This window comes from Haliotis cracherodii, unplaced genomic scaffold, assembly GCF_022045235.1.
Source record: "Haliotis cracherodii isolate W230 unplaced genomic scaffold, xgHalCrac1.p SCAF_24, whole genome shotgun sequence".
Classification (NCBI taxonomy): Eukaryota; Metazoa; Mollusca; class Gastropoda; order Lepetellida; family Haliotidae; genus Haliotis; species Haliotis cracherodii.
Genome location: NW_027266280.1, coordinates 10,403,633 through 10,424,723, shown reverse-complemented (window position 1 = coordinate 10,424,723; position 21,091 = coordinate 10,403,633). Strand labels below are relative to the sequence as shown.

The following is a 21,091-nucleotide window of genomic DNA, read 5'->3' as shown; positions in this document are numbered from 1 at the left end:
TAAAAGGTGACTATGCTTGTCGTAAAAGGCGACTAACGGGATCGGGTGGTCAGGCTCGCTGACTTGGTTGATACATGTCATCGATCCCAATTGCGTAGATCGATGCTCATGATGTCAATCACTGGATTGTCTGGTCCAGACTCGATTATTTTACAGACCGCCGTCATATAGCTGGAATATTGCTGAGTGCGGCGTTAAACAACAAACAAAGAAAAAAATGTGATTAAGACAAGATTTCAGTTACACGAAGGCCGGTAAGCGTATTTGGTGAGACTGCTGTGTGAAGAACCTGAAGACATTTTATATAAGTTGATTTGAGGTGAGGTGAAATTTGGTTTAACGTCGCGTCCAAGATTATTGCACTAATATAGCGACGTGAATGCCCGTGAGTGTGTGTGTGTGTGTGTGTGTGTGTGTGTGTGTGTGTGTGTGTGTGTGTGTGTGTGTGATGCCTATTTATGGTGCTAGCACACTGAGATACCATGCCGCAGTTTAACATGAATACCTAACTCAGACAGAGTATACTGACTCCGAGCCGACCAGTCCTTGTTTTAGCCCCTTAATGCCGAGCTCTAGACAGGGTAACAACAAGTACCATCTTTTTACCTAGACCACGGAGGCGGTCTATACGTTGATGAAACCAACCAGGAGGTGTAGTGTGCTCGCACATCAATGACCATATTCATGATTAATTGTTGATTCAGTCAATGCTTCATGAGAGAGATGGTGAGTGAGTCGGGTTTTACGCCGTAATATTCGAGCATTATCACGGCAGGAATCACCAGAAATCGGGTTAATATATTTGGGAATCGAACCCGGGATAGGCGAAGGCTTTAGCTACTAGACTACACCACTGGCGCCGTCTATCAAATAACCTTCAAAATATCGTTTCATATGTTCATATCTTCCGGCGGCTAGGGAGTTAACTGACTATAAATTCCAGTTTCCACCCTTGCCGAACTAGGCTGCAATTATGGACTTAATCTGGGCTGGACTAACGAGTCTATGCATAGTACAATCAAATTGGCGTAACTAGCTAGACATCCGGTTCATTAACAACAGCAATTTCAACGTGCAGATTTCGGTCGACTGCAGGATTTGCAGGCATGAATACTGCCAAATAGGCTTCGACAGACATTTTGTAAATTCTTCCATGCTATATAATCAAGGTGCTCACGCGATTTGGTGTAAGACCCGTTTTATTACAATAAAGATCTTGATTATCGAGCAAACCGTCTTGGCTGGGCGCCGCCCGTTTGTGATATGAGAGATGGAATCTGATTGGTCAATAGGAGGAGCATAGAAGGGACATAACTCGTAATAGCCACAAGTGGCGCCACGATCGAGCCTGGAAATTCAAGCCTAGTTCGGCAAGGGTGGAAACTGGATTTTCATAGTCAGTTAACTCCCTTGCTTCGGGAAGATGATCGGAAGCTGTTCCAGTATCCGGTGGTATTTAGAAGATATTTACATCTTCGTTGTGTTCATTGATATTTCTGCATTCTGATTAGCTGAAATGGGCACCTGTTATTGCATTCATTTCCCAATGAATGTGAAAAATTAAGACACGCCCACCGAATGTCGGGGAATCCCAATATCTACAGTCGAGGGAATTCCCTTTCTGCTCACGTGTATCCTCATACACAGAACATCTAGCGGAACTAATGCATATTCAGTGTCCAAACAACCATTTGAGACCGAGGGGGCACGGGAGGCCCAGTCGTCTAAGGCACCGCGATTCGCTGTGCAGAGTTATGATTGTTCGAATCCCGGTTCGCCCTGATTATGTTTCTAGGTTTGTCAGCACCATACCCGTGCTCTCGGGTTTCACCGAAGTGGTAAACGTCTGAGACCTGCATCACTTCGGGCTTTCCTCCCACATTAAACTGACACGCCGCGATATGACTGGAATACTGTTAAAAGTGGCGTTAAATCCAACTCACTCACTCACTTACTTTGAGACCGAAAGCCGAGAAGGAATGAAACAGCTGAAGTGCAGGCTACTATTGTAGATGAAACATGTTTTCGTAGTCGAATTTAATTAAAAGCATTGACTGTGTATTATATTTTTTCGGTTCATTGAGGTATGAATCCAAAAACCGATGTACAAACTGTATGAATCCTTAATTACAATGAAATAAAATAAAAATATGTATAAGACGCGGATAACAATATTAGTATGTTATGTATTGTGCAATGGTATATCGAAACAGTGAACTAATACATAACTGGTATGATAAGTTAAAAGACAGCATACGGTGCAAACATATGTTTGAAATTACGCTAGGTTTTAAAAGATGACAGTGAGTGAGTGTGTTTGGTTTAACGCCGCTTGTAACATTATTTCAGTTATTAATGATGGGAAGAAAGCCCGCGGTGATGCAGGTCTCGGACGTTTACCACTTTGGTGACACCCACGAGCATGGGTATGGTGCTGACAAACCTAGAAACATAATCGGGGCGGGGCGAGCCGAGATTCGAACCAACAATCATAAGTTTCTGCGCTCCTAAGGGTCGCAGCTCTGCGCAGCGCTGCGCAGCGCTGCGCAGCTCACTTGTGTGGGGGGTTTGTGTTTACGCCGAAAGCTCCTTGATACAAAATAAAGAATTTGATAACTTTATACCTACCGTGACGGAGAAGTCCTTCGTTGTCAGACTGTACGAAGCTGTTTCCTGCACCTCATTTCATTCTTACACATTTGGCCATTGGATTGTGAAACTGAGCACATTAAATGCTTCTTCCGGTTGCTGGAGACCATACAAAGGTTACGGCTGGTTCACGACTCGTTGACCTATACAGTGTGTTGTAATGGGGTTTTCCAAATTGTTTTGTGCGGACGTTATCGTTGTGGTCTGTCTGGGGGTTTTGAGTGAGTCGATCTGATTCTACGATTTAAACACGACGTAGGAATGCAATACCAAATACGAGATACGCATATATGATAAGTTCTTTTCATTCTCTCTCTCTCTCTCTCTCTCTCTCTCTCTCTCTCTCTCTCTCTCTCTCTCTCTCTCTCTCTCTCTCTCGATTGACAAGGACGACGCCATGTTTGTTTGTAAACACTGAAAGTTGAACAGATAGGTTTTTATCCGTTAGCTTTATTCTGCCGAGACACCTACCCATTTTAATATGGATATATGTGTGTATGTTGGTGTGGGTGTGTAGTATTTGTGTGCGTGCGTGCGTGCGTGCGTGCGTGTATGCGTTCTTGCTTGTGCGTGTGTGGCTGCTTGTACCGAATTTATAGTGCTAGCCCACTGAGATACCATGACGCAGTTGAACTTGAGTATCCCACTCAGACACAGTATACTGACTCCGAGGCGGCCAGTCCGAGTGTTTTCCAATTATGCCGAGCGCAAGGCAGGGTAACAAAAAGAACCATCTTTTAGTGTCTTACGGCATGACGGCTGTTACCTAAAATATTGATCGGGGGCTTATCCACCCTGGCTAGTGTCACCAACACTGTTGTTTGTCCAAAAGGCGGAGACTACAATGAGATAAGAGTGAGTGAGTGAGTGAGTGAGTGAGTGAGTGAGTGAGTGAGTGAGTGAGTGAGTATGCTTTTACGCCGCTTTTAGCAATTCTCCAGCAATATCACAGAAATGGGCTTCACACATTGTACCCATGTCGGGAATTGAACCCGGGTCTTCGGCGTGACGAGCGAACGCTTTAATCACTAGGCTACCCGACTACCCCTAGATAAAAGATAAAATGGCCAGGCTAGGTGACATGCTTGATTGCGTGTCTTCGCAAACCGGAACGTTGCTCATAGTGCAGATAAGTCGGCACTCATGCTATCAATCACTTGTTTTCGGACCAAGACTCTAGTAACTGTAAGACTCTTGTTGACCGTGGCGTAAAACAATATTTACCAAGTCACTCATCGAAACTGTGTCTATCAGATGAATATATGTTGCATATAGTGTATATATTTGCCCAATGTGTACATCAGCACAACGCACAGATCACAATTCAGGCGAAGTTTAGCGGAGTATTTTTGGAAAGGCGACTGTGTTCGGCAGCTTGACTCCTGGGAGTTTCTAGTGCTTTCCTGCCCCTGGCTAAAGCACATGTAGCACATGCGGTGTCTCCTTTGGCAAGTGACCATGTTCTAACTGTTCTTTTGTTCACCAGCAGTGAATGGGTACCCGGTGGGATGAGATGGTAATGTGTCAGTTTTTCTTCCATAGCCTCACAGGCAGCATGGGTTGTATACTCCCCAGGGAGTAGAGAATGATTATCGAGTGCACACTTATCCCTTGCACGGATAATAATATAAGTGCTTCGAGCTTGCACTTTGTGAGTGGAGTCTTGCACAATATAAGTACACACAATATTATTATGATTTGTTTATTCCACAGAAAACTTTGATCAAGTTTTACTTGATTTTGTGTCCGGATTTTAAGTTCTGTTTCAAGATATATCAGTTGATATGTGAATATGTTTCTTTCATTGCAAAAAAACATAAGATCAATGATTTAACCACTAGACTACCCGACCGCCTACAAAATCTAATTTTTTGAGAATAACCTACGAGCTACGAGAAATTACGAATTATTTTACCTAGGTGAATTAATTTTGTAAGTTCCATGCATTACCCAGAGATTTTTTTTCCTGAGAAAATGTAGAAAGGTTCGGGTTTCATGGAACCGTATTCATAAACATGCTCATAAACCTGATTTTCATAGAATACTCCAACTCGTTAAAATAATTCTGAGCTAAAAGTTTAACTTAGGAGTGCAGTTATAGTAGCTCTGAGATATAATTCAAGCCAAGAGCTAAGTGAAACTTAGAGAGCATTTTCACCGTATCTATCTGCGCTAATTACAGTCAGTGAATGGGTATGTTTCACGCCACTTTTAATAATATTCCAGCAATATCTAGCGGGGGACACCAGAAATGGGCTTCACACATTGTACCCATGTGGGGAATCGACTGTATCCGGGCGTGACGAGCGAACGCTTTAACCACTAGGAGAGAACATTACATATCAGGTTATGTGTCATGTGATTCCATAACAAGCACCTGTTCTGAAACTGATGTTTCACTAAACAGAACTATGAACATATGATGTGACTAGATGATAAATTAATTATTTACCCAATGTAAGCATGGTCGTCTTATGTTATTTCGTCTCCCTGAACCTAACACAGTGTAGAAAATATGGACCACTAACATAAGATATAGAACACATTTGAGTGAGTGAGTGTCTTTGGTTTAACGCCACTTTTAGCAGTATTCCAGTTATGTCACGGCGTGTCAGCTTAATGTGTGAGGAAAGCCCGAAGTGATGCAGGTATCAGACGTTTTACCACTTCGGTGAAACCCACGTGTACGGGTATGCTGCTGACGAACCGGGATTCGAACCCACAATCATAGGTTTCTGGCGTGCCCAAGGGACGCAACTCTGCACAGCGAATCGCGGCGCCTTAGACAACTGGGCCACCCGTGGCCCCAGAACAAATTTGAAGATAATAAGGTTGTAAAACATACGTTTCTTCCCTTAACGATAAAGAACCAAACATGCTTATGTATTCATTAATAGCCTCCTTATTAGGTAATTTCTAATCATTATTTGTAACTTACTGAAATATCTGAGAAAATATCCTACAAAATTATTTAACAATTTTGTAGCATATATTTTCAAATATAATTACATTATCGTCTCTTGGTGATTCAAAAGAAGCTTATTACATAATCATTGTCAATATGCAATAAATTTTTTATCATACTTAAAGCAACGTCTGTGCAATACTGAACAAGTACCGTCCAAAAGAGATATTTTATTACATATCAAATTATTTTCTTTATTTACCCATCACTGATGATTAATTATCTTAAATAAAATGTCTTTAAAATATAACAAAAATTATGTCATTAACATTTTCTTCTGATGAATCACATTTCATGATATCAGAGAAACGAATCCCACAAACCTTTTCAGGTGTATGTGTATGTACATAAATACTCATCATAACATCACTGTGTTCAGAGAGTGAGTGAGTTGGGTTCAACGACGCTTTTAACAGTATTCCAGTTACACCACGGCGTGTCAGCTTCATGTGGGAGGAAATCCCCAAGTGATGCAGATCTCAGACGTTTACCACTTCGGTGAAACCCACGAGCACGGGTATGGTGCTGACAAACCTAGAAACATAATCGGGGCAAACCGGGATTCGAACCCACGATCATAGGTTTCTGGCATGCCCAAGGGACGCAACTCTGCACAGCGAATCGCGGCGCCTCAGACGACTGGACCACCCGTGCCCCCTCACTGTGTTGATGAAGTAGATCAGGGATGTTGCTGTATCGCCATCAGTGTCTGTTTAATCCCCCTGTATCTGTCTATCGCGCACCAGATTATGTTCCCTCTTTTGTAGAACTCATTATTCCTGTAAAGTCCATTCAAGTTGCACAACTGACAAGAGTCGTACCACCATCCACCAAAGTACAGCAAGGCACAGTTGTTCTTCGCCCTATCATTGTCCCTGTCAATCGTAGTAAATCTGCTACCGTTGTGGGAAATCAGACAGTCAAACGTCAGGGCAAGGTGACCTGGCTTGAAATTTGCCACAATGAGCTGGTATTGCTCGGCCTCTGGTCGCACACGGAAGTCACCGTATTCAATGTTATATGTGATATCGTCAAACGTCGTCAGCTCGATGTGAAGCCTGGTGTAACCTACAATGAAAACATGTTACAGCTTCAGGACATGAATCAATGAAGCTGTAGATGGGTTAGAGTAAACACAGCTGTGGCGATGTGTACTTCGCAAACTCCCAAAAGTCGCGGAACAAAACGCGATAGATGTCATATGAGGACATGAATCATTTAAGCTGCAGAAAGAGTTGAGTAAACACACACGTGACGATGTGTACTTAGCAAACTCCCAAAAGTCGGAAACAAAACGCGATAGCTGTCATATGAGGACATGAATCATTTAAGCTGCAGAAAGAGTTGAGTAAACACACACGTGACGATGTGTACTTAGCAAGCTCCCAAAAGTGTGGGAACAAAACGCGATAGCTGTCATATGAGCAGATGAATTTTTTAAGGTGCAGAAGGAGTTGAGTAAACACAGACGTGACGATGTGTACTTAGCAAACTCCCAAAAGTGTGGGAACAAAACGCGATAGCTGTCATATGAGGACATGAATCATTTAAGCTTCAGAAAGAGTTGAGTAAACACACACGTGACTATGTGTACTTAGCAAACTCCCAAAAGTGTGGGAACAAAACGCGATAGCTGTCAGACCAGGACATGAATCATTTAAGCTGCAGAAGGAGCAGAGTGAATGTGCTCATAATATAACTATGCCTTTATTACGTGCAAAGTTATCTGAATCCTCGTTTATACCATCCTCTATAAGTGGAATGCATTACCTTGTCAGCAAAGGAATATTGAAACCTTCTCTTGATTTAGAACACATAGACCTCCAGTTCCATTATATTTCTCACATGGTCTAAGGACAATTAACAATACATACAAAATTAGGACATGGTGAAAGTGAATTATAAAATGACTTATTTAGAAAAGGTTTAGACGAGGATCCATAATACCGACGTTGCAGCCCATGTGAAAATTCAAATCATTTTTTCATTAAATGTCAATTTTTAAACAGCTAGAAACTAAATGATTGTTAATTGTGAAAGATGCTTGTGATGTAAATATTGACCTGATTCTAGTTGGCAATGAATTTTTACCCAATCATGTGAACGAAAAAACATGTTTAGGAAAGTACAGACATAGAAATCTTTATAAAGAAAACAAAAAGGTTTGAGTGAGCAATGTTAATGCCCATACGTTTCCCTATGTCTTTTCTTTCCTTTCGGTCAGTTATTTTTTTAATTGTAAGTAAGCATACATGTAAATTCATGGGAGAAGGCGTTCTAAGTTGCGATAACTTGGGCCCAATCATTTTATGAGAATAAAATACGTTTACACTAAACTTAGCACATCAATATCCCGTGGGAAATCGGGTAAAAATACCGGTCCCCAGCAACCCATGCTTGTTGACGACTAAATGGATCGGGTGGTCAAGCTCGGTGGCTTGGCCGACAGCAAGACATCATCTCTCAAGTTCGTGGATCGATGCTCATGATGTTAATCACTGGAATGTCTGGTCCAAACTATTATTTACAGACCGCAATGTAGCTGGAATATTGCGGAGTGCGGCGTTGTGAAAACAACACAAACAAACTGATAATATCCGTTGTCTTTCAAGACCTCCATGCATTTTTTCAGTAGAAAGGTCGATCATTGCCACAAACATGTTTAAAGCTAGATCTTTATTCAGGAATTGGAAAGTAATGTGTAGAAAGTGCGCTGGAGAACAGACTTAATGATCATACCTTTTCGTGTTAACTTGTGAATGTTTTCATTTCCAAACCAGAAATCTCCATCTAAATCACCAAAGCCGTTTCTGTATTCTTTCCATGTTCTGGTGAAGTTGACGTCCCCTGTGGTTCTCCTCTGTATGATGATCCGATCTGGCGCTGTACAACGAAACATACGAGGGAGTGAGTGAGTGAAGGGAGTGAAGAAAGGAGTGAGTAAAGGAGTGAGTTAGTGAAGGATTGAGTTAGTGAGTGAAGGAGTGGGTGGGTGAGTGAAGTAGTGGGTGGGTGAGTAAAGAAGTGAGTGAGTGAAGAAGGGAGTGAGTAAAGGAGTGAGTGAGTGAAGGAGTGAGTGAGTGAAGGAGTGGGTGGGTGAGTGAAGGAGTGGGTGGGTGAGTAAAGGAGTGAGTGAGTGAAGGAGGGAGAGTGATTGGGTGAAGGAGTGAGTGAGTGAAGAAGGGAGTGATTGGGTGAAAGGAGGAGTGAGTGAAGGAGGGAGAGTTATTGAAGGTGTGAGTGAGTGAGTGAAGGAGTGAGTGGGTGAGTGAAGGAGGGAGTGAGTAAAGGAGGGAGAGTGATTGAAGGTGTGAGTGAGTGAGAGAAGGAGTGAGTGAGTGAGTGAATGAAGGAGGGAGTGAGTAAAGGAGGGAGAGTGATTGAAGGTGTGAGTGAGTGAGTGAGTGAAGGAGGGAGAGTGATTGAAGGTGTGAGTGAAGGAATGAGTGAGTGAGTGAAGGAGGAAGTGAAGGAGTGAGTGAGTGAGTGAAGGAGAGAGTGATTGAAGGAGGGAGTGAGTATGTGAAGGAGTGAGGGAGTGGGTGAGTGAAGGAGTGGGTGAGTGAATGAAGGAGGGAGTGAGTAAAGGAGGGAGAGTGATTGAAGGTGTGAGTGAGGGAGTGAGTGAAGGAGGGAGAGTTATTGAAGGTGTGAGTGAGTGAGTGAGTGAAGGAGTGAGTGAGTGAAGGTGTGAGTGAGTGAAGGAGGGGGTGAGTGAAGTAGGGAGGGAGTGAAGGAGGGGTGAGTGAAGTAGGGAGGGAGTGAAGGAGGGGTGAGTAAAGGAGGGAGTGAGTGAAGGAGGGAGTGAGTGAAGGAGGGAGGGAGTGAAGGGGGGAGGGAATGAAGGAGGGGGTGAGTGAAGGAGGGGGTGAGTGAAGGAGGGGGTGAGTGAAGGAGGGGTGAGTGAAGGAGGGAGGGAGTGAAGGAGGGGGTGAGTGAGTGAGGGAAGGAGTGAAGGAGGGGTGAGTGTGTGATGGAATGAGTGAAGGAGTGAGTGAGTGAGTGAAGGAGGGAGTGAGTGAAGGAGGCAGAGTGATTGAAGGTGTGAGTGAAAGAAAGAAATATGGCCCCTTAGACAACTGGGCCACCGGTATACCCAAATACGGAATGATGGCATGGGCATATCATGCATGGACATTAACATACGTTAACCGAACATATGCGCGATCACATCCATGCACCACATTTAGATGTTTCTACGGTAATGTGAGGAGATAGGAACGACCATATTCATGTACGATAGGAAGATATATTAAATTCGGTGATCGGATATGCAGAATTATTCACTGCTATGTGTCAGATATGCACGACCGTAGACATTTACCACAGAGAAGGAGTGAGTGATTGAAGGAGGGCCTGAGTGAGTGAAGGAGTGAGTGAGTGAAGGAGTGAGTGATTGAAGGAGGGCCTGAGTGAGTGAAGGAGTGAGTGGGTGAAGGAGTGAGTGATTGAAGGAGGGCCTGAGTGAGTGAAGGAGTGAGTGAGTGAAGGAGTGAGTGGGTGAAGGAGTGAGTGATTGAAGGAGGGCCTGAGTGAGTGAAGGAGTGAGTGAGTGAAGGAGTGAGTGAGTGAAGGAGGGCCTGAGTGAGAGAAGGAGGGAGGGAGTGAAGGAGTGAGTGATTGAAGGAGGGCCTGAGTGAGTGAAGGAGTGAGTGAGTGAAGGAGTGAGTGAGTGAAGGAGTGAGTGATTGAAGGAGGGCCTGAGTGAGTGAAGGAGTGAGTGAGTGAAGGAGTGAGTGATTGAAGGAGGGCCTGAGTGAGTGAAGGAGTGAGTGAGTGAAGGAGTGAGTGATTGAAGGAGGGCCTGAGTGAGAGAAGGAGGGAGGGAGTGAAGGAGTGAGTGATTGAAGGAGGGCCTGAGTGAGTGAAGGAGTGAGTGAGTGAAGGAGTGAGTGAGTGAAGGAGTGAGTGATTGAAGGAGGGCCTGAGTGAGTGAAGGAGTGAGTGAGTGAAGGAGTGAGTGGGTGAAGGAGTGAGTGATTGAAGGAGGACCTGAGTGAGTGAAGGAGTGAGTGAGTGAAGGAGTGAGTGATTGAAGGAGGGCCTGAGTGAGTGAAGGAGTGAGTGAGTGAAGGAGTGAGTGAGTGAAGGAGTGAGTGATTGAAGGAGGGCCTGAGTGAGTGAAGGAGTGAGTGAGTGAAGGAGTGAGTGATTGAAGGAGGGCCTGAGTGAGTGAAGGAGTGAAGGAGTGAGTGATTGAAGGAGGGCCTGAGTGAGAGAAGGAGGGAGGGAGTGAAGGAGTGAGTGATTGAAGGAGGGCCTGAGTGAGTGAAGGAGTGAGTGAGTGAAGGAGTGAGTGAGTGAAGGAGTGAGTGATTGAAGGAGGGCCTGAGTGAGTGAAGGAGGGAGGGAGTGAAGGAGTGAGTGAGTGAAGTACCACTCGTATACAATTACCACAGAGAAAATTATTACATGGAAATATATTGATTAGTGATCGCATATCCTAGACACATAGTCATGCACGACAGGAATATGTATTGACTGTGATATATAGCTATGCACATCCATATGTCAGATATGCACATCTTTAGATATATGCGAATTTCTATGGTTTGTAAGAACTATCGATATTTTTGTGATAGATAGTTGGATGGAAAATACGGGGTCTTTTTTATTTCAAAGTTAATGTGTTTTCTCTAACTAAACAGTAAGTTCGTTGGTCAAAAAAAAAGAATAAAAATTATCTCACAAAAAGGATCTCTTGAAACGTTTCTACATCCGGTGCAAAAGAGAAAAAAGAGATGAAAGGTTTTTATGGCAAGTCAAAGGGCTACTTTCTTCCCACGTTTGCCTGCTTTGAATTTCATTCCCTTACTTGAATTAGTTAACAGGCCGGGTGTGAAATGTCGGGTCGGCGGGCGGTAAACGTTGTAATACAATACGAAACATCTTAATCTCCGATGATCAAACCAACTACATGGGGCTGTTGGTTAAACATTCATATCTTTGGCCACAAATAAGATTGTTTCCATGGGAATTCATCTCTGATTTCGAAGCTAGAAATGTAAATATTATGTTTGTTGTCAGTTGAATGTTTATTACTCACTATTTTTACATGCAAAGGGTTAATGTTATGTATCTGAATAACGCCACTGATCCAAATATATTTAACAAATCCCCGAACATCTGATATAATCACTATTTGATAGTCATTCTTAAACATATGCTCATGAAAAAGTCGGAATCGTAGAGGTTCCTTATGAATATTGAAAGGGTTTAGTCACTTATATGTATCTATTTATTATTATTTACAGATTAAAATTGGCAAAAACGAAGGAAAGAGGGTTTGGGTGATCCTGGCAGAGTCAGGCTGGTTTGGGCTCATCATCAGCTCAGGGCCCTTCTACACGCAGTACAGACAGCGAATGGGACTTCTCCCAGGAAGCGCTGCCAAGTCAAACCCACCCAGAACTTTTCGGAGAATGTGAAGACTCCCCAACACTGCAGCCTTCTGCATTACCCAGATTGCCAGAAGGGCTGTATTCCTGGTAGCAAACCCGGGTACTCTCCCAATGTCAGTCAACAAATTGGGAGGTACCAAACCTAAGGCACCAAGAAAAATGGGGAGTCGGACAACTTGGTACTTGGGATGCAAGCGTGACATTTAGAAAGCGAGGTCCGCATGTTTGCCATGTTTTTCCTGACTTTGTCAATCACATTAGAGTCAAAAGGAACAGAAAACTCAATGATGTAAATGGTTTCATTGGATTTATCAAAAAGGACAAGATAAGGTTTGTTGGCCTTGATAGGTCTTAGGCTGTAAATGGGCCTATTCCAAAGAAGTTTGTATTTACCATTTTCCATGATGCCCTCTACATATTCTGGGTCGTACCATGGATGGACCTCTGTGTCAAAACCACAGGATATATGTTCAAACCCAGTGTCAGTATACAAGGATTTGGTTGGTTGGTTTGTGGTTTAACGCTGCATTCAGCAATATTCCAGCTATATGACGGCGGTCTGTAAATAATCGAGTCTGGATCAGACAATCCAGTGATTGATATCATGAGCATCGATCCACGCAATTGCGATCGATGACATGCATCAACCAAGTCAGCGAGCCTCACCACCCGATCCCGTTAGTCGGCTTTTACGACAAGCATAGTCACCTTTTACGGCAAGCATGGGATGCTGAAGACCTGTTCTACCCCGGAATCTTCACGGGTCCAGTATACGGGGCTTTTCCTTGTCCCAGTATACAAGGAAAGGGATGTAACGAGGCCAACTCACTAAGTTCGTTCGAGAACGAATTCAACAATGTCCACAGTAAATACCCCTTTAAAACTAGACACTCATTTCAGGCCAATATATTTTTTATGTTTTTTATAGCCAATCAGATCGCTGGCTTTTTTCAGTGCGGTTAATGTCAAAGGCCAAGGTCGTCTATGGCGGACATGGCACGGCGAAGGGCTTTTTGAAACGAATATATGTATGTAAACTCATTACATCAGGTTTATGTGTCGCGGAACGAATGACGATGGACAGGCTGACAGGTGCCATCGATTTCAATTGGCATACGATGACATGCATCAACCAAGTCAGCGAGCCTGACCACCCGATCCCTCTTACGACAAGCATAGTCGCCTTTTTTCGGTAAGCATGGGTTGCTGAAGACCCCTTCTACCCCGGATCTACACGGGTCCAGACCAACCAACCTAAACGTAAAAGAGTGAGTGAGTGAGTATGGCTTTACGCCGCTTTTAGCAATATTCCAGCAATATCACGGCGGGGGATACCAGAAATGGGCTTCACACATTGTACCCATGTCGGGAATCCAAACATAAAAGAAAGATCGGATCGATAAGTCATTAACTTCTTTTAATGGTGATAAGATGAGGTTTTACAGCTGTTTCGTCAGGTGTTTCTGATGGAATTATCCCGACTCAACCTGAGTGTCACAGCAGCTGTGATAATTCATTTCCCTGGTAATTTCCGTGGTACTAGATATTCCATATCACTGTAGGCTGTTTGTTAATGCTATAAATTTTAAGCTGAATCTGGTGTGTAACCCTTTTGTGGATTGTCCTTTATCTATAGTTTGTTTTAGCATTTCAACAATCTGAGTTACTTTTCACTTTTACAGCAGGGGGCACGGGTGGCCCAGTCGTCTTAAGGCGCCGCGATTGGCTGTGCAGAGTTGCGTTCCTTGGGCACGCCAGAAACCTATGATTGCGGGTTCGAATCCCGGTCGCCACGATTATGTTTCAAGGTTTGTCAGCACCGGTGCTTGTGGGTTTCACCGAAGAGGTAAACGTCTAAGACCTGCATCACTTCGGGCTTTTCTCCCACATTAAGCTGACACGCCGCGATATAAATGGAATACTGTTAAAAGCGGCGTTAAACCCAACTCACTCACTCACTTTTACAGCATTGGCAACGCCCTGCGGCACGATGCGCGGTGGGTTTGACATGACATGTACGTTGGTTATGGTAAGATGTGAATACTCCTATATACAAGGGGTCGCTGTACGGTACTCGGTAGGAAATAGCAACGCCAAATCGGTGGCTTGCGGTACATAGTTTTTCCTCTATGGAAGTAGATACATATAAGACGCACTATGTGCGGGGGTGCCGTTGTATAAAACAACCTTAGCACTACGACTGACGTAAGTCTATGTTAAGGTATGGGAGTTACGATCACCTTAGCGCTAAGATCGCTTTGTACCACGGCACCCAGGTTAGCACATTGTGGTAGTAGTTGTTGTGTTGGTGCCCCGGAACACCTTGGCTAACACTAGCTAAACTGAAAGTGAGACATGTATCTCCTTACTCAATCTACACCGAGGCTTATATAGCCAAGGTCACCTGACACGGTTTAAGTCATCAATACAAACAACAGTAAATATTTAGAAGTGACCGAGTTGCACTGTGCTGCATTTGGATGATTATCAATCTCATTAAAATCAGATATTAGTTCTCGCTACCGCTAAACAAAGATCTGAGGATATCCCATTAGGGGTCACGTCATAACGACCTTTCATCCGACCAATCAGAGCATCGCTTACCAGATTATGAAAGTGACAGTCGGAATGTGATTTCTAATCATGCAACCTCGAAAACTTTAACTCCGAACGATAGTTACGGGTTTAACGACTGAATCCATACAATCTAGACCATCTATCAGCCATTCCAGAATGTTCTTTTGTTCTGGTTTCAAATTTGTAATCGAGAATTTGAAAATATGTTTTTCGCTCGTCACGCTGAAGACCCGGGTTCGATTCCCGACATGGGTACAATGTGTGAAGCCCATTTCTGATGTCCCCCGCCGTGATATTGCTGGAATATTTCTAAAAGCGGCGTAAAATCTCACTCACTCACTCAAAATATGTTTCGAAGCGAAGTCGCAAATTTGAAATTAGTGCCGTAAAGCACGAGAAAGCTGCCCTCTGATTGGTCATTCCATTGGTCGGTCAAAGTTCGCTCAAGGTCGGTCTGACGTGTCCGGTAATGGAATGTCCTCAGATCTTTGTTTAGAGGTAGCGAGAACTAAGATCAGATTTTAATGAGATTGTGTGATTATAGAAATATGCATGTTATGACTACATGGTAATAAGCCCTTGTAATTAAATGTCATACAGACAAAGGTTGTCGTGACTAGCTCGCCATGACAGTATGACACATTTTAACTTCCCTTTGACCTGTGACATCATCAACACGAACCTCATAAACTAAAAAAACGTATTCTACTCGAATAAATATTGCCGTAAAAAAAACAATACTAGATAGATAGATAGATAGATAGATAGATAGATAGATAGATAGATGAAAATAAAGTGACAAAACACATGCAAAGTCACGTCAATTGTTCACCTGACAAAACACGGGAACAAATGGTACATGTCAAAATAGGGAATTGCATTGGACATCATTTTTGTCACTGATGCGTCAAATTTGGAAATGTCTTCCACATGTCTACCATAAAACTTTTTGAAAGCTTTACTGAGACCCTGAATGTTGTAACCTTAATCAAACAACTTCTGAGCAAGAGTCGCAGGACGCTCTTTGAAATCTTGGTAGAAAGAGCATGCACGATTGTATCTCAAAAGTTGTGAAATGTAAACACCAAAGGCTGCTGGAATATTGCTCGACATGAAGGGGAAGTTAAAGTCATCAAAATCAAAATCTGGACCAGAAACCAGGGCCCACTTGCACAAAGCAATCTTAGCGCTAAGACAATCGTAACTCCCATACTTCAGCATAGGCTTACAATAGTCTTAGGGCTAAGATCGCTTTGTGCAAGTGGGCCCAGGAGTTGTTTACACGAGTAACGATCCACGATTACGATAACCCACGATCGACAATCTGCACCCAACACCCAACGATATGAATTATATTTTGTATCTTTTCCTTGATCGTAATAATGATAACGTATAACACAATTGGGTTCATATATTTAAACACTGTACCTTCATCTTCAGCTCCCCTCTTATCATAAACAGCATTTTTCATCTGAAAATAAGACACAATTTTAATAATTAACTACCGTTCTGAAATATTTATAATAATACTGGATAGTATTTTTGTGTTACCGCTGCTGTCGCACTTCTTCAAGAGGTATTACATGGAAAGCAATAACATTCGTACAATAACGCTGACAGTTATCATTTCATGACTTAATTTGTATAATCATAATGCTCTTTATTTATACCTAATTGAAAAAGCAGCAAAACCCTTTCTATATTCAGAAGAAATCTCTGCCAAAAGCAGAGTCGATTGTAAATTACGACTATATCATGACCATGTGTTTATGAATTACTATCAAACAGTGACGATATCAGGTTTTCGCGAAAAGGTGAGCGTATCCTGCCCTACCGATGGTAGTCGCCACAAACACATGCAAGGCAAGTCAAGTGTTCACCTGAAAATATCACGGGAAGATATGGAACAAATCAAAATTGGGAATAGCATCGGACATCATTTTTTTCACTGATTCGTCAAATTTAGAAATGTCTTCCACATGTCTACCATAAAACCTTGATCACACAACTTTTGTGCAAGAGTCGTATGACGCTCTTTGAAATCTTTTATATAGACTTAACGCAAACAACAGCCACACATTCGAGAAGTACACTCACGGAAAATGAAAGCTTGTGATGGTTTCGGCCCAGTTTACTGACCACGACACATACAACTGCGACACAGACAATGATGAACACTAGTACGAGTGCTGCGATCACTGTTACAAGTTTTAAACCGCGGACTTCATTTCTACTTAGAGACCTCCTTGGTGAATCCCACACCTCGTTGCATTCATGGTATTTGTCCCCGTCCATGCTGACGACCGAGTGTATGTGACGATATGAGTAGCGGCCGTCGATGACCCAACAGAGAAAAGTGACAGGAAATTGTCTGAATTTCAAATTCCTTCCTGGTATAAAATTAGAAACGAAACCACGCTTAACTGCCGTTGACAATCATTACAATGACTAACTGAGCAGGAAGTACAGAAATGTATAAATGATGAATGATATTACCACGAAGGGACTAATTTCTTTCATGTACTTAGGCATGTTGATATAATAGCAAGCGAGGGGATGGGTTACATTCTGCTCTGAACAGTATTTATGTTAATTAAACGTGTGTTCTTCGTTCCAGTACTCCAGTATGATATACATGGCTTAAAAGTGTTTCATCTTACTGCAAGAACAGCGAGAGTTGTTTGCTAATGATACGAACCAGGGCTGGGACGAGTCAAAATGTACTACCCGGGTACCCACCCCCCTATTACCCGACCCTAACCGGGTACCCGCTGTAGGTATCAAGAGATAGGTACAAAATGTCCGATTGGGAAACGTTTGACCGTACTCCCGTCAAAATGTATTTAGATACAGGTATAAAATGATCTGGTCATGCATACACTGAAGTTGACTGACGTTTTATCTTTATACAAACATATAAAGTCAGAAGGAATGTGTGCATAGTCAGGAGGAAATTATGAACATTTGTCACTTATAGTGTAGAGTTATAGATAATTTTTGCCATTAAACAATATAATCACGTGTCCGGGTAGTTCTGTGGGTACCCGGGGCCTACTCAGTACCCACCCGACCCGAGTACCCGTGTTACCCTTCCCAGCCCTAATACCAACCACAATAATGTGTACAAATAGTGTTGCGGTTACTGCAATTCACTACAAGTATGTGTGGCAGAATATTTGTGGAAGTAACACTACCGATATCGACTACGGAGAAGTGAGTGAGTTGGGTTTTATTCTCGTAATTTCACGGCGTGTCTGCATAATGTGATGCAGTTCTCAGACGTTTACCACTGATGAAACCCACGAGCACAGGTATGCTCTTCATACATTTTGCTGCCTTACAAACTTAACCTGTCATAACTAGAGTGAGTGAGTATGGTTTTACGCCGCTTTTAGCAATATTCCAGCAATATCACGGCGGGGGACACCAGAAATGGGCTTCACACGTCATAACTAGAACAGCATGATGTATTTCGGACATTACATTTTATCAGAAAACCAGCGTATATCGGGCGTGAGCAAATTTTCTCGGAACACTTCTACTTCGTCGATGTCCCATGTGAAGTTTGTGTTGTCCGCTTCCCTCTGCTGTCACGTGCTACATCCTGTTCACTGCACGGAATGGAAATGTACAAAAGTCATCCTAACGGTAAATGATTCTGACCTGAATCTGTGGTATCACCCATGCCTGCATTTGACCATCTTCCCGGAGCAAGGGAAGTAACTGACTATATAAGTCCAGTTTCCACCCTTGCCGAATTAGGCCGGAATTTCTGGGTTCGATCGTAGCGCCACCAGTGGCTATTACGAGTTATGTCCCTTCTATTCCCATCCTACTGACCAATCAGATTCAACCTCTCGTAATCACTTGCATTTGGTTCAAACAAAACGGTGGCGCCCTGTCAAGACGATCTGATCGATAATCAATATCTATATTGTGATAAAACGGATCTTACATCCCGAAGTGAATCAAATCACGCGAGCACCTTGATTGAAAACATAAAAAGATTTTGAAAATATCAGTTGACAACGAGTTGGTGGTGCACATGCTTTGCAAATCATGCAATCGACCGCAATCTGCACGACGGTTTACGAACCGGATTTCGATTTCGTTGCTCAATTTTGTTTGGACTATGCAAAGACTCGTTAGTCCAGCCAAAATATAACTCCATAATACCAGCCTAGTTCGGCAAGGGTGGAAAGTGGACTTATAGTCAGTTAACTCTCTTGCCTCGGGAAGATGGTCGTTGCAATGCGGTAACTCTCAAACAACAGCTCAATACAAGGAACCCAAACGTATTGTGAATTTTGAAAGAACTATGCAATAATGTCAAGTCCGGCACTTTTAGATGATTTTTAAATCTGTAATGGCTGGTAATGTTTCATCTCTTGTATTAGGAGAGTCAATTTTTCGACTTCTTGTTTGGTCTAAAATGTCATCCACATTCTGGCAATCAGCATCAAGGTCAACAAGTTTTCTGCCTGAATCTTGAAATACCTCTTTAAAATGTTTGAGCCAACTTCCAACTTTCCATAGATATTATCGGATTAGATCTCTCAGTTGAAGAAACTTTGGCCAGTAAACGCAAAAATTGTTTTGAATTATTCAGATTACAGTAAACTACGTTTATTACGAACTCTTTTATAACGAACTGGTGGATATAACGAACTGTTTGGGGGTCCCGTCCATTTGCTGTATATGTGCGTATATATGCTTATAACGAACTACGTTTGTAACGAATTAATATTAGTGATCCCTTTGAGTTCGTTATACCCGTAGTTTATTGTACTTACTAAATTATCTTTAACAAATTCATAGCAGATCCTCTTCTCAACCGTATAGTATTATTATATTCATTTCCGGCATTTAAATAAACCTGTAGAGATAAACGGACATTTGTCATCTGTAACACTTCTCACACCTTGGAAGGGGCGGTCGGGTAGCCCAGAGGTTAAAGCGTTCGCACGTCAAGCCAAAAACCCGGGTTCGATTCCCGACATGGGTACAATGTGTGAAACCCATTTCTGGTGTCCCCCGCCATGATATTTCTGGAATATTGCTAAATGCGGCGTAAAACCATACTCACTCACTCACACCTTGGAAAGACGTATTCCTTATCATACCATGGCTGAGAAATGTGGTCATAGGATAAACATTTATGTTTCATACATTTTGCTGCCTTACATGTTCATCTGTCCTAAATAGAACAGCAGGATGTATTTCGGACATTACATTTTATCAGAAAACCAGCGTATATCGGGCGTGAGCAAATTTTCTCGGAACACTTCTACTTCGTCGATGTCCCATGTGAAGTTTGTATTGTCCGCTTCCCTCTGCTGTCACGTGCTACATCCTGTTCACTGCTCGGAATGGAAATGTACATCCTAACGGTAAATTATTCTGACCTGAATCTGTGGTATCGAAGTTCTGACATAATGTTAAAGGAATACTTGATGTAACCGACTGTATGCCTTAACATATAGTCGGTTACAGTTGTAACAAATGTAAAGTCACCCATGCCTGCATTTGACCATCTTCCCTGAGCAAGGGAAGTAACTGACTATAAAAGTCCAATTTCCACCCTTGCCGAATTAGGCCGGAATTTCTGGGCTCGATCGTAGCGCCACCAGTGTCTATAACGAGTTATGTCCCTTGTATGTCCCTCCTATTGACCAATCAGATTCTACCTCCCACATCAATTGCATTTGGTTCAAACAAAATGGCGGCGCCCAGTCCAGACGGTCCGATCGATGATAATGAGTGTGAGTGAGTTGGGTTAAACGCCGCTTTTAACACTATTCTAGTTATACCGCGCCGTGTCAGCTTAATGTGGGAGGAAAGCCCGAAGTGTTGCAGATCTGAGACAACTTCGGTGAAACCCAGGAGCACGGGTATGGTTCTGACAAGCCTAGAAACATAATCGGGGCGAACCGGGATTCGAACCCACACTCATAGGTTTCTGGCGTGCCCAAGGAACCGATGATAATAAAGATTTATATTAATAAAACGGGCCTTACTCCGCAAAGTGCATAAACCCACGTGTGCACCTTAATTAAAAACATGGAAAAAAATGGGATTTTGATTGGACTATGCCTAGACTCGTTAGTCCAGTCAAAACCTAACTCAATAACTGCAGCCCAGTTTGACAAGGGTGGAAACTGGATTTTTATAGTCGGTTAACTCCCTTGCCTCGGGAAGATTGCATTTGACCCACATCTAAGTTCATAATTTTTAATTTTAAGGAACCAGAAAATGACCATGTTGATAATATATTGTCCCGAGTGCCATTGGTATATTGACAATGATCAAGATCAACATATTGTGATGTATCATCCTCAATATTATCAGGGTCAGTCACCGCCACGTAGTATAGTGACGTCACTATGTTCCTGAGGAATGTCAAGTGACATATCCTGTAAGTGAAGTATACCACACTAAGATGACTATTTTTATACCAGGATGAAATCTCTGGGTGAATATAGACGCAGGCCATTAAACA

At 42.7% G+C, this 21,091-nt stretch overlaps 1 protein-coding gene across 1 annotated transcript; it reads right to left on the bottom strand.

The window, feature by feature from the left end:
- Nucleotides 1–6,176: 6,176 nt before the first annotated feature.
- On the bottom strand, nt 6,177–16,909 carry LOC139472420 (ficolin-2-like). Its single transcript, XM_071254896.1, has 4 exons — nt 16,690–16,909; nt 16,021–16,063; nt 8,354–8,497; nt 6,177–6,682 (listed from the first exon to the last, which is right to left on the bottom strand). The coding sequence occupies exons 1-4, from the start codon at nt 16,885–16,887 to the stop codon at nt 6,294–6,296; spliced, it is 774 nt and encodes a 257-aa protein (XP_071110997.1). The 5' UTR covers nt 16,888–16,909; the 3' UTR covers nt 6,177–6,293.
- Nucleotides 16,910–21,091: the final 4,182 nt, after the last annotated feature.

Bases quoted from the DNA above. Each gene is read 5' to 3' on its own strand.
- LOC139472420 (XM_071254896.1), bottom strand. From the start codon at position 16,887: ATGGACGGGGACAAATACCATGAATGCAACGAGGTGTGGGATTCACCA. The intron at 16,064-16,689 runs GTGAGTGTACTT...TCTTATTTTCAG, and splicing joins ATCACAAGCTTTCATTTTCC to ATGAAAAATGCTGTTTATGA. The intron at 8,498-16,020 runs GTACAGTGTTTA...TTCGTTGTACAG, and splicing joins GAGGGGAGCTGAAGATGAAG to CGCCAGATCGGATCATCATA.